Genomic DNA, 16,101 nt, shown 5'->3' with positions numbered 1-16,101 from the left:
AATATTCTCATAAATCTGTAAAGGAGTTTTTTTAATACCCATAACAAAAGCTTTATACTTCTGAGACATGTTTTATTTCACTTTAATGCTTTTTCATGCGTGTCCATCCTATGTGCGTTCCAACCAGATGTCTTTTATTCTACCTGCAGTCATTTTCCTCCCTTGTCCTCCTTCCAGCTTGTCCACCCGGCACCTACAAACCCGAAGGAGCACCAGGAGGCCTGAGCACCTGTTTGCCCTGCCCTGACCGCCATCACACCTCCCAGCCCGGCAGCACCTCCCTGCATGACTGCGCCTGCAAGCCGGGGTATCAACCAGTCGGGATGACCTGCCAGGGTGAGAGGAAGCCACCTTGGATTCTGATAGATTCAAATCCCAGAAGAGATGCTTTTCCGACAATAATCAGCTAAATATAACATTCTGTGTTTATCTGACAAGGATTGAACAGGTGAATGAATAACGTTCATAAAAAATGAATTCTGGTAGAATGTGTGACCAACGAGAACATTGAGTAGAAGCAGCAGGAACGTGGTGTGAATGTAGTGTTTCATGATGACGATGATGATGATGAACCAGCTGGAACAGAAACTCCGTATTGAGTTCAAGAATGAGGCTGAAGTCAGAGCATCCTGTGTGAAGCTGCTTCCATTTGTTGGAAAACAAATGAAAAATGAAACACAATGAGGATCATCAATCATCAGCATCACGGACGGCGCGGCGTTCGCTTCTTCCCTCCGTGCCGATCGAGCAGGAGACGTTTGACAACCTGCAATTTCCCGCTTTGACGCTTTCTTCTCCTTTGTGTTATTAATTTTCCACTGAGCCCCCCACCCCCCCACCCCGCGAGTGTTTTCCAGTCAGCAGATCTTCTCCATGTGTGTTTGTGTGTCTGTTTTTCTGTATTTGTGACTGCGATATTTAAAATCCACATTTCATTTTTCATCCAGTGGTCTACTGTCCCCCGCTGTCTCCTCCGGAAAATGGCTTTTTTGTCCAAAATGTGTGCAACAACCACTTCGACGCCGCCTGCGGCGTGCGATGCCACCCGGATTTCGAGGTTCATGGCACGAGCATCAGGCTGTGTCAGGCCGACGGCACCTGGTCGGGAACGCCCCCCAGCTGCAGAGGTGAGGAAGAAGTCACCCCGATGCGCGATGAGCAGCGCCGCTAATCTGCTAATAACAATTGTTGGGTAAAAAGCAGAGAAGCAGCTTCAGTTTTATTACAGATTCATCAGCCAGTTGTTTCTCAGTCACAGGATTAAAAACATGAATCACAAAACTCAACATATTTCTAAATATTTGGGATTCTTTTACTCAAAACCAAAAGTTTTTAGCCAATTTTGTGAGTTAATAAATGAAATTTGACATGCAAAATAGATGAAAGTATGAAGTAGTTATAAATTTATACCTGATTCATCTGTTATTTTCGTCAAGCAGGTTTTATATCTTTACTTTCCCTGCAGGATTTGACAAAAAAAAACAAGTTCTACATGTGATTTTTTAAAATTTTTTAGTGGATCCAGATAAAGGGGTGTATTCTGGAATTTCAAAATGTTGTTTTTAACATTGCGAGATTGAGCATTTTTGTCAGTTACACATAAATTTGACAGATTACAGTGTGAGGGCGGGGCCGCTTTGGAACGAAACAAATCATCACATCTGACAAAGGGACGGATCCATGAATCGTTTTTTTGACTCATCTCCTGTGAGATCAGATGTTCTTCGGCATTCCTACCATACGAATAAACGACTTGATGGATTATTCTGAAGCTTGATGAAGAGTGGGTCATGTGACCAAACTAGAACAGCTGACTTCTGGGATACCTGCTGATGTATTTTTTTATTTGCTTTACCTGAACCCTGATGGGAACGGTTTAGAAGTCACACATACGTTGTTAAAGTCTGGATCAGGGTTTATTTTGATGGCTTGCGTCTTGTTGAGGTTTGGATGGGGGTTTATTTTGATGACGCACACGTCTGTTGGAATCTGCATCGGGGTGTAATTTGATTGAAAGCTGGGCCTTTAGACCTTTGAGCTTTTCGGCTTCTTTCTTCCAGTCTTTCAAATAAACGCGAGAGCTGGTGGTCTTTGAGCACCTGCCTTCACCTTCTCACTTGTTTTCCTCTCTGTTAGAAGAGTTTTTTTGCCTCGCCTCACTGAAAACTGAATCGACTTTATCAGCGGCGAGTCGCCACGAGTCTCCTGTAAGTGGGAGAGAGAGGCTGCAGGCGCTGAGACTGATTTGCTGAGAGACTACTGCTTCTGGCCAGATGTTGAGGGGATAAAAACAGGGAGGATCCTTTCACAAAAGGGAACAGAGAAAGTTCTTTGAAGAAAAAAACGGACAGAAAATGTGTGGAACCGAGGAAGTTTAAGAAAGCATAGGAGGAGGTCAAGAGATTAATGAGGAAAATACCGGAGTTAACAGACAACAGCGTGACTCACAGAATACCAAAACACTGAATATTCAAGGGGGGGTGCGGTGGAGATTTATAGTAGCGGGTATAAGTATATACTTTTGGGCTATGTGTACATTTGTCTGCTTGTACGTGTTAAACTGAGTCTAGTTTTTGTGGCCTACTGAGGACCTCCCAGCATGTCGAGCCCTAAGGGAGGGGGTCTCCTCAGAAACGCCTGTCTGTCTAGGGGGGGGGGGAGTGATGAGAAACAACTCCTGAGTTGACACACCCTCCTCCAGACCTCTGCTCCACTCACAACCGGCACCAGGAGGAATTTTTTTTTTATTTCATAGGGACTTTTTTTTTTTGGCTTAAATGATAGGCCCCGACTTATAAAATATGATAATAGTGATGTACAATCCTGTCGAGTTCCCCCACCTCTCATGATTTATTTACACTACCTGTGTTTATGTGTTACACACATTTAGCATGAAACGCATTTGCAAAGTCGTTTTTTTTTTATTTTCTTTTTTTAGTATTTATTCTAGTTGTCATGACGATGTGTATACAGTTCTTGCACAGGGAAAAAGTGGAGATTATGAGAATGAAAAATTGAAACATTACAAAGATTAAATTCTAATCCTACAAGGAGAAAAAGTCAGAATATTTTAGAGAGTACATTTACAACATTATGAGGATAAAATTGTAAAATCCTCCAAGATCTGTTTTTTTTTTGACAGTATAATCATATAATATGGATTTGATGTGCCAAAATATTCAATATTTATTCCTAACCTTTGAATTCTGAGGTTCCTTTCTAATAATTTATATGTAAATTACAGTATTTTAAGCACTAAAAGGCGCACCTTCAATGAACGGCCTATTTTAAAATGTTTTTCATATACAGTATAAGGCGCACTGGATTATAAGGTGCACTGTTTTCTTATATAAATCCGTCTTGAAAATTTGTGTCTTTAGTTTTTCAGTATGTTTTCATAAAATGTGACATTTATTCTGAAAACAACAAGACATGAATCGCAATAAAACATGACAACACACGTGTTTGTTTGTCTTCAAACCTCAGTCCGCTCCTGCCCCCCCCTCGCCCGGCCGCAGCACGGTTTCTTGAGGTGCAACAACGGCGCCGCCCCCTACAGGATGGAGTGTCAGGCGGGCTGCGATCGAGGCTACAGGTTAGAAGGCGACTCCAGGCTCACCTGCAGGAACACCTCCCAGTGGAGCGGACCCCAACCTCGGTGTGTGGGTAAGCCTTCATCCCTCCAAACCACTCCTTCATCCACTCTCTCATTCTCTCCACTTCTTTTCACAAAAAAAAAAGAAAGCTTCAGCTCTTTTTAAAAAAAATTATAAACGATGAAGCATTAACGACACGTTTTTCATACGTTCCAACTGTATTTAATCCATCAGACTAATGGCTGACACAGCGCCTGATAGGTGGCTTTACACACACATGTAAACGCACATGAGAAACACTCTCACAAGCTCAGCGTTCAACACATGTTGTGAATTTGCGTCGACCCAAACGGCATCATCCAGAGACGGATCCATCTGCGTTCTCATAGCGAGTGTTCTGTCACTACACACACACACACACACACACACACACACACACACACACGCACAAAAAAGTTACCCACACACTCCAGAACTGATAGTTAAGTAAAAATAGTCACACACTCTCATGCCCGCCGCAGAGAGCACCCAGGTCAGGCGCACCAACACACACACACACACACAAAAGAGAACACAACCTTCCAGCCTTCGCTGACTCACTTCCAGCCAATCAGATCGCTCCTTTTTTTAAAAAAATAAGACAACCTTTACTCTTCCGGAAAACGTTTTCTATGTGAATTACAATTTATTTGTTTGTTTGTCTGAGTTTCCCAGCATGCCTCTTCTTGCCTCGTGGTCGTTGCAGCCGAGCGGTTTCCTTAACTGTTTGTTTGCAGTGTGGTGAAATGAGAGCGGGCCTCATCCGCCCGGAGAGATGCAAAGATATACATCTGATTGAAACGCCCCCACCCCCCCTGCAATGAGTTTTCCCCTTTTTAGCTCCCGCAGTGGAACAGAATTAATGCGATCTATCCATCATCGAATAAAAAGCTGCATCCCAGAAATGCATGAAAAGCCTCAAGAGTGAGTCCTGTGGTCGGGGATTTTCTAACCAACAGTTTGGTTTTTTTGCCAGACAGAGAAAATATCTCTATTATCAGCATTTTTTTTGTTCGATTCGGCTTCAGTTATGAGAATTTTTTTTATTAATTTCATCTCCTGAGATTTAATCCGGAATAGAATAATCTGAAACAGATATCGGTTTCATCTCTTGTCCTCTTCCCAGAGGTGCGTTGCCCGCCAATCGTCAACTTGAAGAACATCCTGCTGTCGCCCCCTGCCTGCGGGAAGAGGGCGCTGACGCCGGGCTCCGTCTGTCTGCTCACCTGTCGCCAGCGCTACACGCTCCATGGAAACAGGAAGGCGGTGTGTCTGGGCTCGGGGAACTGGACGGCTAATGTCCATAAAGCCTCCTGCACAGGTAGATGAAACTGTTTCCCTTCTGTCCTGCAGAAATCCGAGCTCAGAGTTCAGTGAAATACCTTAAGGTCAAAGGTCATCCACACGCAAAGGGAGAGAAATGATATTTACCGCAAGATTGTTTTGTCAGTGATTCTATTTATTAAATTTGCTCAACGTCTTGGAAATGTCTGTGTTCTTCTCTTAAATTAGATTTATAACAATCTAATTTATGGGAGGGAATGAGTTTAACAGAACGACAGAGGAAACAGCAAACCTGGCTCCCTCCAACGTTCAAAAATACACTTTCCAACAATTTTTAAGCCCTGTAATCAATTTCAAATCTTGTTTTCTTGATGCTGAAGTAAAAATTTTTGTTTTTGTTTTTTTTGATGTGTGCTAACCAGATCACGAGTTGATCGCTTGTATCTATCAGTACTGATGGGAATAACTCTAAAATACCCATGAAGCTGGTTCAAACTCATCCCTGGGCCTACCAGACGGGTTTAAGATAGTTTTTTAGTTCAGTGCTGCTAACTGTGACTACTGTTAATTTTACTTCAGTTGAATGATCCTGAATCTTTTAAGCCTTATGTGAAGTATTTAGAAATAAAAAAAAAAGAGAAAAGATTCTGAAAATGTGAAGAAAAGGGAAGAAAACAGCAGGAAACTTGGAGGGAGCGTTTTTTTTCCATTCTCTATTCCCCCCTTCTCGACATCATTCTCCACTTAGTGAATGGTGAGAATGGTGCAAACCCATTCTGAAGCAGGTTCTCGGGTCACTAACTGGAAACACACTCTGTCCGCGCTCTCATGTGTCTCCCCTCCACGCCGACTGGGCCGCCGGTTGTTATAATCGACTGCAGACGCCGGGGCCGGGCCGGAGGGGGAAGCAGGTGGTGCGCGGCGACTCTGTCTGCTCCACTCAAATGCCCCCTCCGCTCCTTACGGCGAAAGAAAGAACCGCTCTCATTAAGGGGAGGAAGAGGTGCCATAAAGATGAAAACGTATAGGTGGGGCCGGCGGGGAGGTGAGCAGAGAGGATGAGTCATCCGTAGGTGTTTTATGATGAGTCGGTGGAGAGGAGACGTATGTTTCTGGTCCCTTCAGGCAGAAACCGAATGAAGAAAACAGTCAGAGACGACAACCAGACAAAAAAAAAAGTGATTTCATTATCAAGAATTAGAAAATGATTGCAGACATGAAAGAAAGAAAGCGCTCTTTGCCTTGTTTTGCATCTCGCTTCACGCTGACGACACCCGGAGGGGGGGAATAATCCTCCTTATGAAGATGAATCAAGTGTGTTAGCATTTATTTGGGGGACGGATGGATGAATGGATGGATGCCTGGTTGGATGGGTCATCAGGTCCAGACGGGAACCGCTCTCTTACACAACATCAGGCGGTAATCACCACCCGATTAATGACTGGTTCAAACTCTTGGAGGTGGTTTGGATTTTCGTTTCCAGTTCAGTCGGAGTTGAGCTGAAGTCTGTTGGCTTCACGTTTCTGTAACCTGCTGCGTGGAGACGGAGGGAATACTAGAAGCTGTTTCAGCCAAGGGTCACGGCGGATGATGAGTTACCTCTGGCCATATGGAGGGCGTCCCATCATCCCGTTCTCTACATCGCTCACTGACACATCCACTGCAGGTCTGCAGAAAGCGGTGCTCTCTTTCCAGACTTCTTTACTGTTCCTACATGACTTTGGAAAAGCTTCCTTGTTCCCTGATTCTCACTGCTGTTGAACCAGCAAATGATTTCGATCAAGATTTTGGCTTTTGCTTTGTTTTCATCTCTTTTTTATCCACATCGGAATCCGTGCTTTTGTGCAGCTTTCATTTATTTGCCTCTCTGGAGTTTTCTTTTGCAGAACAATCAGGTTTCAATTCAGTAATCAGTTTATTTAATGACAGAAATCTGACAGGAGTGACTCAAATGCTTATAATGCGAGCAATAATATGATAATACCGTACAGTTGTTGGATTTATCAGTGGAGTCTGGGTATTCATTAGCAGCAGGGTGAGCTCAGTCTGTGCAAGATATGGTTGGAAATCTGCTGAATTTAAATCAAATGTACTGATTTCAGATGAAACATAGTCTGTGTTGGTGAGGTTTTTTTTTGGTTTGTGTCTCCAGATGCTGAACCGCCGTGGATCCAGTGTCCTGATGACATCACCATCGGGACGGACGAGCGGCGCGGCACCGCCAGCGTCGTCTGGAACGTCCCAACCGCCACCGACAACTCCAAAGACGAGGTGGAGTAGATGTAAAAACGCACCAAACTCACTATTTTATCAGAGAATTTCTTTTTTAGGATCAGGAAAACCAACAAATTTCAACACTTTTGGAAGTCAACTATTTGGAAAGTTGAACTTCTTTTTGTAGCTGATCAGTTTGATAATAATTTCAACATGAAAATTGCGCTGCTTGTTCAGTCCATGTTTTTGTCCGCTCTTCAAACGTCGTCGTCTCCCTCCTCCAGGTGGTGGTGCAGGTGAAGCCGGTCTACACTCCCCCCCAGCTGTTACCCATCGGAACGGAAATTATCACCTATATTGCGACGGATCGCTCGGGGAACCAGGCCAACTGCTCCTTCAGCGTCACTGTCATCGGTGAGACTCAGTCCATCCATCCCACAGGGTCACCATCAGAAACATGGAGGATAAAGAGAATTTTGGTGACTTTGAAATGTCCGTGGGCATGATTAGAATGATTGTGCGTATTTCTGCAACCCTGAGATGCATTGAGAACCTGTCCAGAGTGAAAGCTGCCCACCGCCCAAAGTCAGCTGTGATGGATTCCGACCTCCATGACCCCAAACGGGAGAGAGTGTTACAGAAAACCAATGAATGAATAGATGAGTCTTGAGCACCCCCTAGTGGATCAATTCAGTAGCAATAACTCCACGTCATTGATCACGGATGTGATTTCATGATTTCAAGTGGTGACAAAATCAGATTTAAGGCAGTTGGAGTGGAATGGAATGGAGATAAGCTTTAATTTAACTCAAATTAAAGCAACTTAGATGAGTGCACAATGATAAATGATAGGTTATATATAGATATAAATGAATGCAGTCATGTAAAATAATAATAATAATATAGTAATAGTAATGATTCGTGTAAAAATAACAGAACTGTGTCACACGTGAGGCCTTGATGTGCTTAAAACCAGTGACCCCCCCCCGGTTGCAGGATACCCTCCATGCAAATCAGCTTGTCATCTGCGCTGCAGCTGATTGTGGTCATTTGCTGTAAATTTAATCAAGAATTCCATCTACCCCCCCCCCCCCCAAGCAGGTGTCAAATGGTGTAATTTCAGGGAGAAAAACAGGAGTGTCCCATGTCAGCCGCTACGCTAATCACAGCAGTCGGGGGGGTGGGGGGGGGCTTCAAGCATGGTAGCCGTGAACATTTCCATATGTTATTACGGCGGTGGAACGTTGTGGTTTTTTATTAGAGACACGTGTTTAACTCGCGCCCTCTGACACGCCGCGCTGCGTCGAGTCACATCAGAGCAGCGGCGGCGAGTCTGAAAGCGAGACGGGCTGCAATCAAAATGTTTATTGTTCGCATTTTTGGGCTGTTTTTTTTTTTTGTTTAACCCTCTTATTCGCCCTTTCTAGATACGGAGCCCCCGGTGATTGACAGGTGCAGGTCCCCGCCCACCGTCCAGGCCACAGACACAGAGACGGCGGTCATTTGGGAGGTGCCACAGTTTTCCGACAACTCAGGTATGTCTGGCCGCCGCTCTGTAGATGGTTTATTCTTTCGCTCCTCTGTTCCACGCGGCTCCACCCTCTTCCTGCGCCGATGATGGTTCAACAGGAGCGTTTCCAACTGGAAAAAAGGCATCAGGACATGGCTTTGTGTGTGTGTGTGTGTGTGTGTGTGTGTGTGTGTGTGTGTGTGTGTGTGTGTATCAGGGAGCGATAGGGACAGAATAAGACTCGCAGTCCGTAGATGAAGCTGTTTCTGTCATTAATGTTTAAACAGATGGAGGAAGCAGACAGAAGCAGGTGTTTTTGCTATTAGGATGTTTTTTGGCGCTCGCTCCATCCGTCTTTCACACCGTTGTGTGTGTAAATGTGTGAGCGCACACAATGACGCACAATGACACACAATGACACACCCGACTCTGTAACGCAATATGAAGTTATTCAGTACGTCTCGAATCATCCATCTCAATCGGAAGATATTTGGATGTAAATCGACAAAAGAAAAAGTGTTTTTAGTTCCTCAGTTGATCTAATTCTCGTTCAGTTTAAAGTCATTTTATTCTACATGACTTTATATGTAGAAATATCAGCGACAATCCGTCCACCAATGTGACAAATAAAATATTCACATGGAAAGTCATAAATCAGTGTCTGTGACTGTTTGACTCTGTTTCCTGTTGTGTTCCTCTTAATTAAACACAAGTTTCCCTCAGTTTGAATCGCTAAAGACATGAAGAGACGTGGGCAGTGATTCAAAAGTTTGAGCTCAACATGCAGAAAGAATTAATGCTTGTGATTATTTGTTCATTCAGGACGTAAAACATCGTGGGGTTAAAGCTGCGCTAATTTCACTTGATTTCATTTTCACTCAAGGCAGCGAATCAGGAAAAATAAAAGTTGTACCACAGTTGCCCGTAATTCTAGAATTCTAATTCTTGATTCAGAACCAACCCACATTTAATTGCCCCAGCTTAAACTCCCCAGATGGCTTCCTTCCATCAGACTCTCTATGCTGCGGGGTTGTTCGAGCGCTCAGCCGATTTACATGAACGCAAACATGTTTTTACACCAAACCAAAAGGCCACAGCAGGTGATTCACATACAGGGAGACATGAGCAGAGCTGTTAGCCACTGAATCAGGGTAAAGCATTGATCTATAGCACATGTGTCAAACTCAAGGCCCCGGGGGCCAAATCTGGCCCTCAACATCACTTTATGTGGCCCGCGAGAGCATTAAAGGTCAGAGTGTAAAAATAAATAAGTCAAACGTGTGCTGTGACCAAAAACTACTTATCCCATAATGCACTAATTCAGCTCATTTTAACTATGATAAAAACATTTTGAACAAAGTTAACGTCCTAACTTGTTTTTAATGTTATTTTTCTTGATTGATTGAAAAGAGTTTGACACTCCTGATCTATAAGCATCGTCTTCTCTCGAGCTGACTCCAATCGATCGCGTCTTGGTCTCGGGGAAAAAAAAAGAAATAAAAAAGTGGCGCTCATCTTCCTCATTTTCTTTGAGGGAATTGAACCTTCAACCTGTTAGTCCCTCCTTTTAGCTGAGCCCCCCCTGTTGAGTTCACTGAGGCTCAGACACTCAGACTGGTCCCATCGAGGCCGACCTGCCAGAGAGTCCCAGCATCACGGAGCTGGATGACTCTCTCCAAACAGCCGTGGTGACAGACGACAAACCAGACCTCTAGCCCACAGCCAGGCCTGTGTAATCCTCTGGCTCACACACACACACACACACACACACACACACACACACACACACACACACACACACACACGAACACACACAAACACACACAGGCATCTCAGCAAGACTTAGAACTGAGGCTCGACTTGGTTGTTCCCCACCTGTCTGCAAAGGTGCACCGTCCATCAAACACACTTGTACCCACCCACACACAAACACACACACACACACACACACACACACACACACACTGTAATAACAGACTGCTGCGGCTGCTTCAGGCCACACGACGTCAACCCAGCGCCGCTTCAACGTCAGTGTTTTGTTTTTCCAGGCCCACACCCTGATGCCAGCTCTATATATAGCTGCTTCTTGTTAGACACACACTTAAACACATAGAAATTCACACACACACACGCACTATATATAACAGGAGACACCAGGCTCCAGCAGGCCAGACGTGTGTCATAGTGACGTTTTAAGGAGGAGGCGGGGGGAGAGAAACGCCGTCCGTCGCCCCCGTTTTCCCAGCTTGTCCTCTAGTTTTTTAATCTGGTCTCTCACACCTGCAGCACAGATGCTTTCACCGTTTTTTTTTTTCAGTCCACAGGCTGTGTGTCAGGCTGTTGGCCTCCGCCATCGCACACGTGCAAACACTCACTCATGCGCTCCTCATCGCCGCCGTCTGCATTCATCCTCTTCGTTCGTCGTCTCTTCAGACTAGAACAGTTTTTCCCTTCTCCAATTCCAAGAGTTTTTCTTTTCTTTTTTTTAAATTCTACCATGTGATACCCAGACACCATTCCCACGTCAACATATCATTGTTCAACATCACCTCTGCGGTTTAGTGAGTGTGACTCATTTTATCCTGGAAAAAGGGGGAATCAGGACAAGACTGCCCCCTGCAGGGCAACTGGAGTAAATCTAAAAAAAGAAAAAACCTCAAAACATTGAAATAAATTGTTCTCACCTGCAGAATTCAGTGTTTTATCTTTGTTTCTGATCACTTTAGGATCCTTTTGCTTGTCTGTTTCAGGCGGTCGCCTCAAGGTGACCAGTAGCCACCGCCTGGGTTCTGTCTTCCCAGTAGGAGAGTCTGTGGTCCAGTACACCGCTACTGATGCTGCAGGAAACAGCCGCACCTGCAACCTGACCATCACTGTGCAGGGTACAGAGCGGATGAACACATCCCAGCATCCATATGTCTCATGTATGTATATTAAAGATGTGTTATATCCTATGTGTGCAACCAGGATTGACTTGCGATCAGCCGTACGTCCCCGTAAACGGAGAATTTGTCTGCTTTGAAGAAGAGGAGGGCGTCAACTGCTCCCTGCATTGTAAACCAGGCTACAGCTTTACCCAGGATGCAGTGCACAGCTACTTCTGTGCCAACAACGGCATGTGGGAGCCTCCCTACTCTCCAGACAGACCTGACTGCTCCGGTAAGCAATGCATTCTGGAACCTTTTCAAGTCATCCAGTCTCACTTTGGTGATTAAAAAACTTCTTTTTAAAACCCGTTTTGCGTTTTCCAGTGAACAGAATTGCCAACAACGGCTTCAAGCCGTTCGAGATGCTCTTCAAAGCGTCTCGCTGCGACAACGCCGACCTGATGAAGTCATTCGCCGGAGAGTTCAACACCAAACTGGAAGGCATGGTGAGAAATCTCAACCAGACACACGCGCAGAAAACAACATTTTACTGTAAATCAACCATAAATTAAATTGTTTGTTTTCCTCTCCACAGCTGCCCAACATTTGCAGCTCTGATGATGTCACCTGTAAGCTGGAGATGATGTCACAGGGCCACTGCCTCGAGTACAACTACGACTACGAGAACGGATTCTCTATTGGTAGGAAAAACGGCACGTGTGCATTTAAAAATATATATGAAAGGTCATTTTTTCTGCTTTACCTGTCCTGTCTTTATTAGTACCTGGGGGGTGGAGCAGCAGCTGGGGCGCTCAGGGCGCTCAAGACTACGCTTACTTTGAGTCAGGCTTCGCCGCGGGCACCAGGCCGCTCCCCAGACAGAAGCAGGACGGCGGCATGCAGCCCCACCAGCGCAGCAAGAGACACCGAAAAATCAAGGGACCCACCAGAGACCAGAAAATCCAGATCTTTTTCAACATCACAGGTAAATAATTGTTATTATAGCAATAATTAATATGCTATATTTTCATATCTTCTGCACCGTCTGTGGTTTCAACTTTGTCCGTTCTCCCAGCAAGCATCCCTCTGCCCGTATGGAGGAACGACTCCATCGAAGTGGCCAATCAGAGGAGGCTCCTGCGGACGCTGGAGCAGCTGACCAATCGCCTGAAGCGAACGCTGGCCAAGCAGCCGCTGTCCAGCTTCCACGTGTCCTCGGAGATGATCGTCGCCGACCCCAAATCTCTGGAGAGCAAGAAGGCCTTCCTGTCCTGCAGGCCGGGGTCCGTCCTTAAAGGCAGGATGTGCGGTGAGTCGGGGGTGGGGGGGCGGTCAAATGTGATCATCTGTTAAAAGTGTAGTTATAAATAAATGTGGTGTGTTGCAGTCCAATGTCCGGTGGGAACCTTCTTCTCTCTGGAACACAATGAATGTGCGAGCTGCTGGCTGGGGTCCTACCAGGACAAGGAGGGGCAGCTGGAGTGTAAGTCCTGCCCCGAGGAAACCTCCACGGCCTACCTGCACTCCCGCAGCGTAGCGGAGTGTAAAGGTAAGACGGATCAGCGCAGTCACACCTCGTCCGCGTCCGTTTCTCAGCGTTTCTCACGGCGTGGGGGTCGACCTGTGCTCACAGGTCAGTGTAAGCCCGGCAGCCACTCCCTGAACGGGCTGGAGATCTGCGAGTCGTGTCCTCTGGGTCACTTCCAGCACAATTACGGCGCCAGAGAATGTCTGGTTTGTCCTGACGACACCTCCACGGTCACCAGAGGAGCGGTGGACATCACAGAGTGTGGGGGTGAGGCAGTTTAACAAGGCGGGGGGTTCTAGAACCCCATCGCTCCCAGATGATTCATTTCAATACGAAAATACCACATTTAAAAAAAACCAAACTGGTGTTTTCTCTCTTACCATCTCTGCTACAGTCCCGTGTTCGGCGGGACATTTCTCCCGGACCGGTCTGGTTCCCTGCTACCCCTGTCCCAGAGATTACTACCAGCCCGAACACGGACGCTCCTTCTGTCTCTCCTGTCCCTTCTATGGAACCACCACCGTCATCGGAGCGACCACCATACAGCACTGCTCCAGTACGTATCCCGTACCCACTGCCCCGAGATTAGATCTACAGTAATCTGTCGCTTGTTCGCGCTTCACTACGGAACTTCCATGAAACACAAAAGTGTAGGGAAAAGGTAAAACAGATAGATGGTTTAATATCAGTGTGGGGAGGGTTCATGAACGTTTAAATTACTGTAAATAATAGAATAAACAGTTTGTCGCTACATCGCGGGATTTTGGATTTTTATAATCCAGAACACATTATAATCCAGTGCGCTTTACAGTGTGGAAATTACTGTAATGTGTCGGTTCACACAATAATTCTTTGTATTTCTCTTTCCTAATAGTCGTTAAAATTAAACCATTCTTTAATAATTGAAAAGCTTCATTAGAAACTTTTTAATGCTATAAATTTAAAGTTTGCCTCTTTTGGCTTAGTCAGAACAATAAAAAAAAAAACTGTTAGCATTTGAGAATAAATAATGTGTCTCTACAGATTATAATTACAAATAGAAAATATGAAATACTCGCTGGCATAAATGAAGACGGACCTTTTTTTTTTCAAATCCAACCACATATTTCCGAGGGGAAATGATGTTTGATTATTATTACTACAACCAATCTCATACTTTATTCCACACCTACCTCCAGTTTGAATTAACTGCGCTCCATGCAGACATATGCAAATTACTTTTTTTTTTAAAAATGGGGCTGTGTTGTGTTGCATTGGCATGCAAAAAAAACAAAAAACCAACTCACACGCCAAGAGAAGTCAGCGGAGAGCGAACCGTTGTGTGTCGGGCGCTTTTGTGTGACAGCTTTTCCTACAGCTTCACAATTTGCTGCCACGGCTTGAGTCGTGCGGCGTCTAATCTGTTTTATGACAGCTCAATCCTATTGGAAAAGGAATTACCGCTCCGCGTCGGGGCTGGAAATGGAAAACACGGTAATATGAATATTATTACTCGGCTGCAGAATGGAAATGAACGACACTCGATGCCTGAAGTGTGGGAACGGCGGTTAGGAACGCGCTTGCCAGTTTTCAATCAGACTACAGACTTTTTGTTTCAAACAGATCACAACCATCTGCGAGTGTAGCGGTGAAGGAAAAGACCCTTACAGCGTCTTTCCATCTTGTCGTTTTGCTCACATTGCTGGCGTTCGCTCTGGGTGTCATTGTTAGGCTTTGGCTCCAGTTTTCTTCCCAAAGAGGAGAGTGTGACTGCGGCTCCGGAGGTGGAGGTCAACGAGGACTACCAAGCGAGCAGTCAGGTTGGTTTGACGTTATTTAATCGTTTTTACATCCATATGGACGACCATCCAACAGAAGGAATGACTATTTATATCAGGAGAAACAAGTGACTGGAATAAGAAGCACCAGATTCCCCTCTAGGGTCCATACACTGGTATTAGTGGTGGTGGTGGCCGATGACTCCCCAAATCTGATGAAGCTGATGGCTAATCCCGACAACTAACCTGTTTTATCATCATTTATGTTTTTACTGCAGTATGAACTTTCACGAGGAAGTGTGTGTCAACTGTTACAGCCTGTATAACTGAGATTTATTACATTCCACTGGATCAGACTGGAACAATAAAACCTAAAGTGTGAATTTTTTTTTTTTTTTGCATAAATCTGATTGGATCTCCCTGCAGGTTTTCCACGAGTGCTTCCTGCATCCCTGTCAGAATAAAGGCACGTGCGAGGAAGTCGGCGCGGGATACGTGTGCACCTGCATGCCAGGGTTCACAGGTCAGACCGCCAGCACATGGGATGGTTTACGGACATCTTTAGCATCCGTGCATCCAAATCACGTCACTTTTCTGTGTCAGGTGCCAAGTGTGAGGTTGACGTCGACGAGTGTGACTCCGCTCCGTGTCAGAATGGAGGCCTTTGTAGAGACGGGATGGGAGACTTCCAGTGTCAGTGCAAACCCGGATTTTTAGGTAAAAAGGGGCTCATTAAGGAATAATTTTAATAAATGTGTGTTTGCACTTTTGTAACTTAGCCAACGATATTTGAAATCAATCGCACACTTTTGTCTTTATTCTTTGCAGGCTCTCTGTGCGAGGCAGAGGTGAACGAGTGTGTCTCCTCCCCTTGTCTGAATGACGGTGTGTGTGTGGACGAGGTCAACCGCTTCGCCTGCAGCTGTGCCAGCGGCTACACAGGTCCGACCTGCGTTACGTTTTCATTCTGGTCGCAAAAAAAAGCTTCATCCTGAAGCTCTCGCTTCCAACACGCTTCCGTTTCTTCAGGGTCTCGCTGTGAACTGGAGATAAACGAGTGCCTCTCCAGCCCCTGTCTGAACGGGGGCGTGTGTGAGGACCTGATGGGGGGCTACACCTGCAACTGCGCCGTCGGCTTCTCCGGGGACAGCTGTGAGGTGGACGTGGACGAGTGTTACAGCGCCCCCTGTCTGAACGGAGGAACGTGTCTGGACGGCGTTAACAGCTTCAGGTGACGATGAGGACTCCGAGGTTTTGTTTGTGGTGACGTCTTATCGTGTGTGTGTCTGTGTGTGTGTGTGTCTGT

The 16,101-nt window shown here is 45.5% G+C and overlaps 1 protein-coding gene across 3 annotated transcripts in view; it reads left to right on the top strand.

Moving 5' to 3' along the window:
- svep1 (sushi, von Willebrand factor type A, EGF and pentraxin domain containing 1) overlaps positions 1-16,101 on the top strand; it is a 62,629-nt gene that overhangs the window by 31,322 nt on the left and 15,206 nt on the right. For all 3 annotated transcript variants that reach the window (XR_011034378.1, XM_068307948.1, XM_068307947.1), the window contains exons 4-24: positions 178-336; positions 948-1,127; positions 3,487-3,666; positions 4,762-4,956; positions 7,072-7,190; positions 7,418-7,547; positions 8,561-8,668; positions 11,394-11,525; positions 11,611-11,802; positions 11,895-12,016; positions 12,106-12,211; positions 12,292-12,495; positions 12,586-12,819; positions 12,898-13,059; positions 13,144-13,305; positions 13,433-13,594; positions 14,749-14,837; positions 15,222-15,318; positions 15,399-15,512; positions 15,624-15,737; positions 15,825-16,026. Coding sequence is in view for 2 of the 3 variants with exons in the window: in XM_068307948.1 (XP_068164049.1) it covers positions 178-336; positions 948-1,127; positions 3,487-3,666; positions 4,762-4,956; positions 7,072-7,190; positions 7,418-7,547; positions 8,561-8,668; positions 11,394-11,525; positions 11,611-11,802; positions 11,895-12,016; positions 12,106-12,211; positions 12,292-12,495; positions 12,586-12,819; positions 12,898-13,059; positions 13,144-13,305; positions 13,433-13,594; positions 14,749-14,837; positions 15,222-15,318; positions 15,399-15,512; positions 15,624-15,737; positions 15,825-16,026 (3,163 nt within the window). In the remaining variant the exon portion in view is untranslated. The remainder of the gene's footprint in view (positions 1-177; positions 337-947; positions 1,128-3,486; positions 3,667-4,761; positions 4,957-7,071; positions 7,191-7,417; positions 7,548-8,560; positions 8,669-11,393; positions 11,526-11,610; positions 11,803-11,894; positions 12,017-12,105; positions 12,212-12,291; positions 12,496-12,585; positions 12,820-12,897; positions 13,060-13,143; positions 13,306-13,432; positions 13,595-14,748; positions 14,838-15,221; positions 15,319-15,398; positions 15,513-15,623; positions 15,738-15,824; positions 16,027-16,101) is intronic.

The sequence above is a fragment of the Antennarius striatus genome, chromosome 23 (genome assembly GCF_040054535.1).
Source record: "Antennarius striatus isolate MH-2024 chromosome 23, ASM4005453v1, whole genome shotgun sequence".
NCBI lineage: Eukaryota > Metazoa > Chordata > Actinopteri > Lophiiformes > Antennariidae > Antennarius > Antennarius striatus.
The sequence above is the reverse complement of the archived record's forward strand: the minus strand, read 5'-3'. Positions and strand labels throughout refer to the sequence as shown.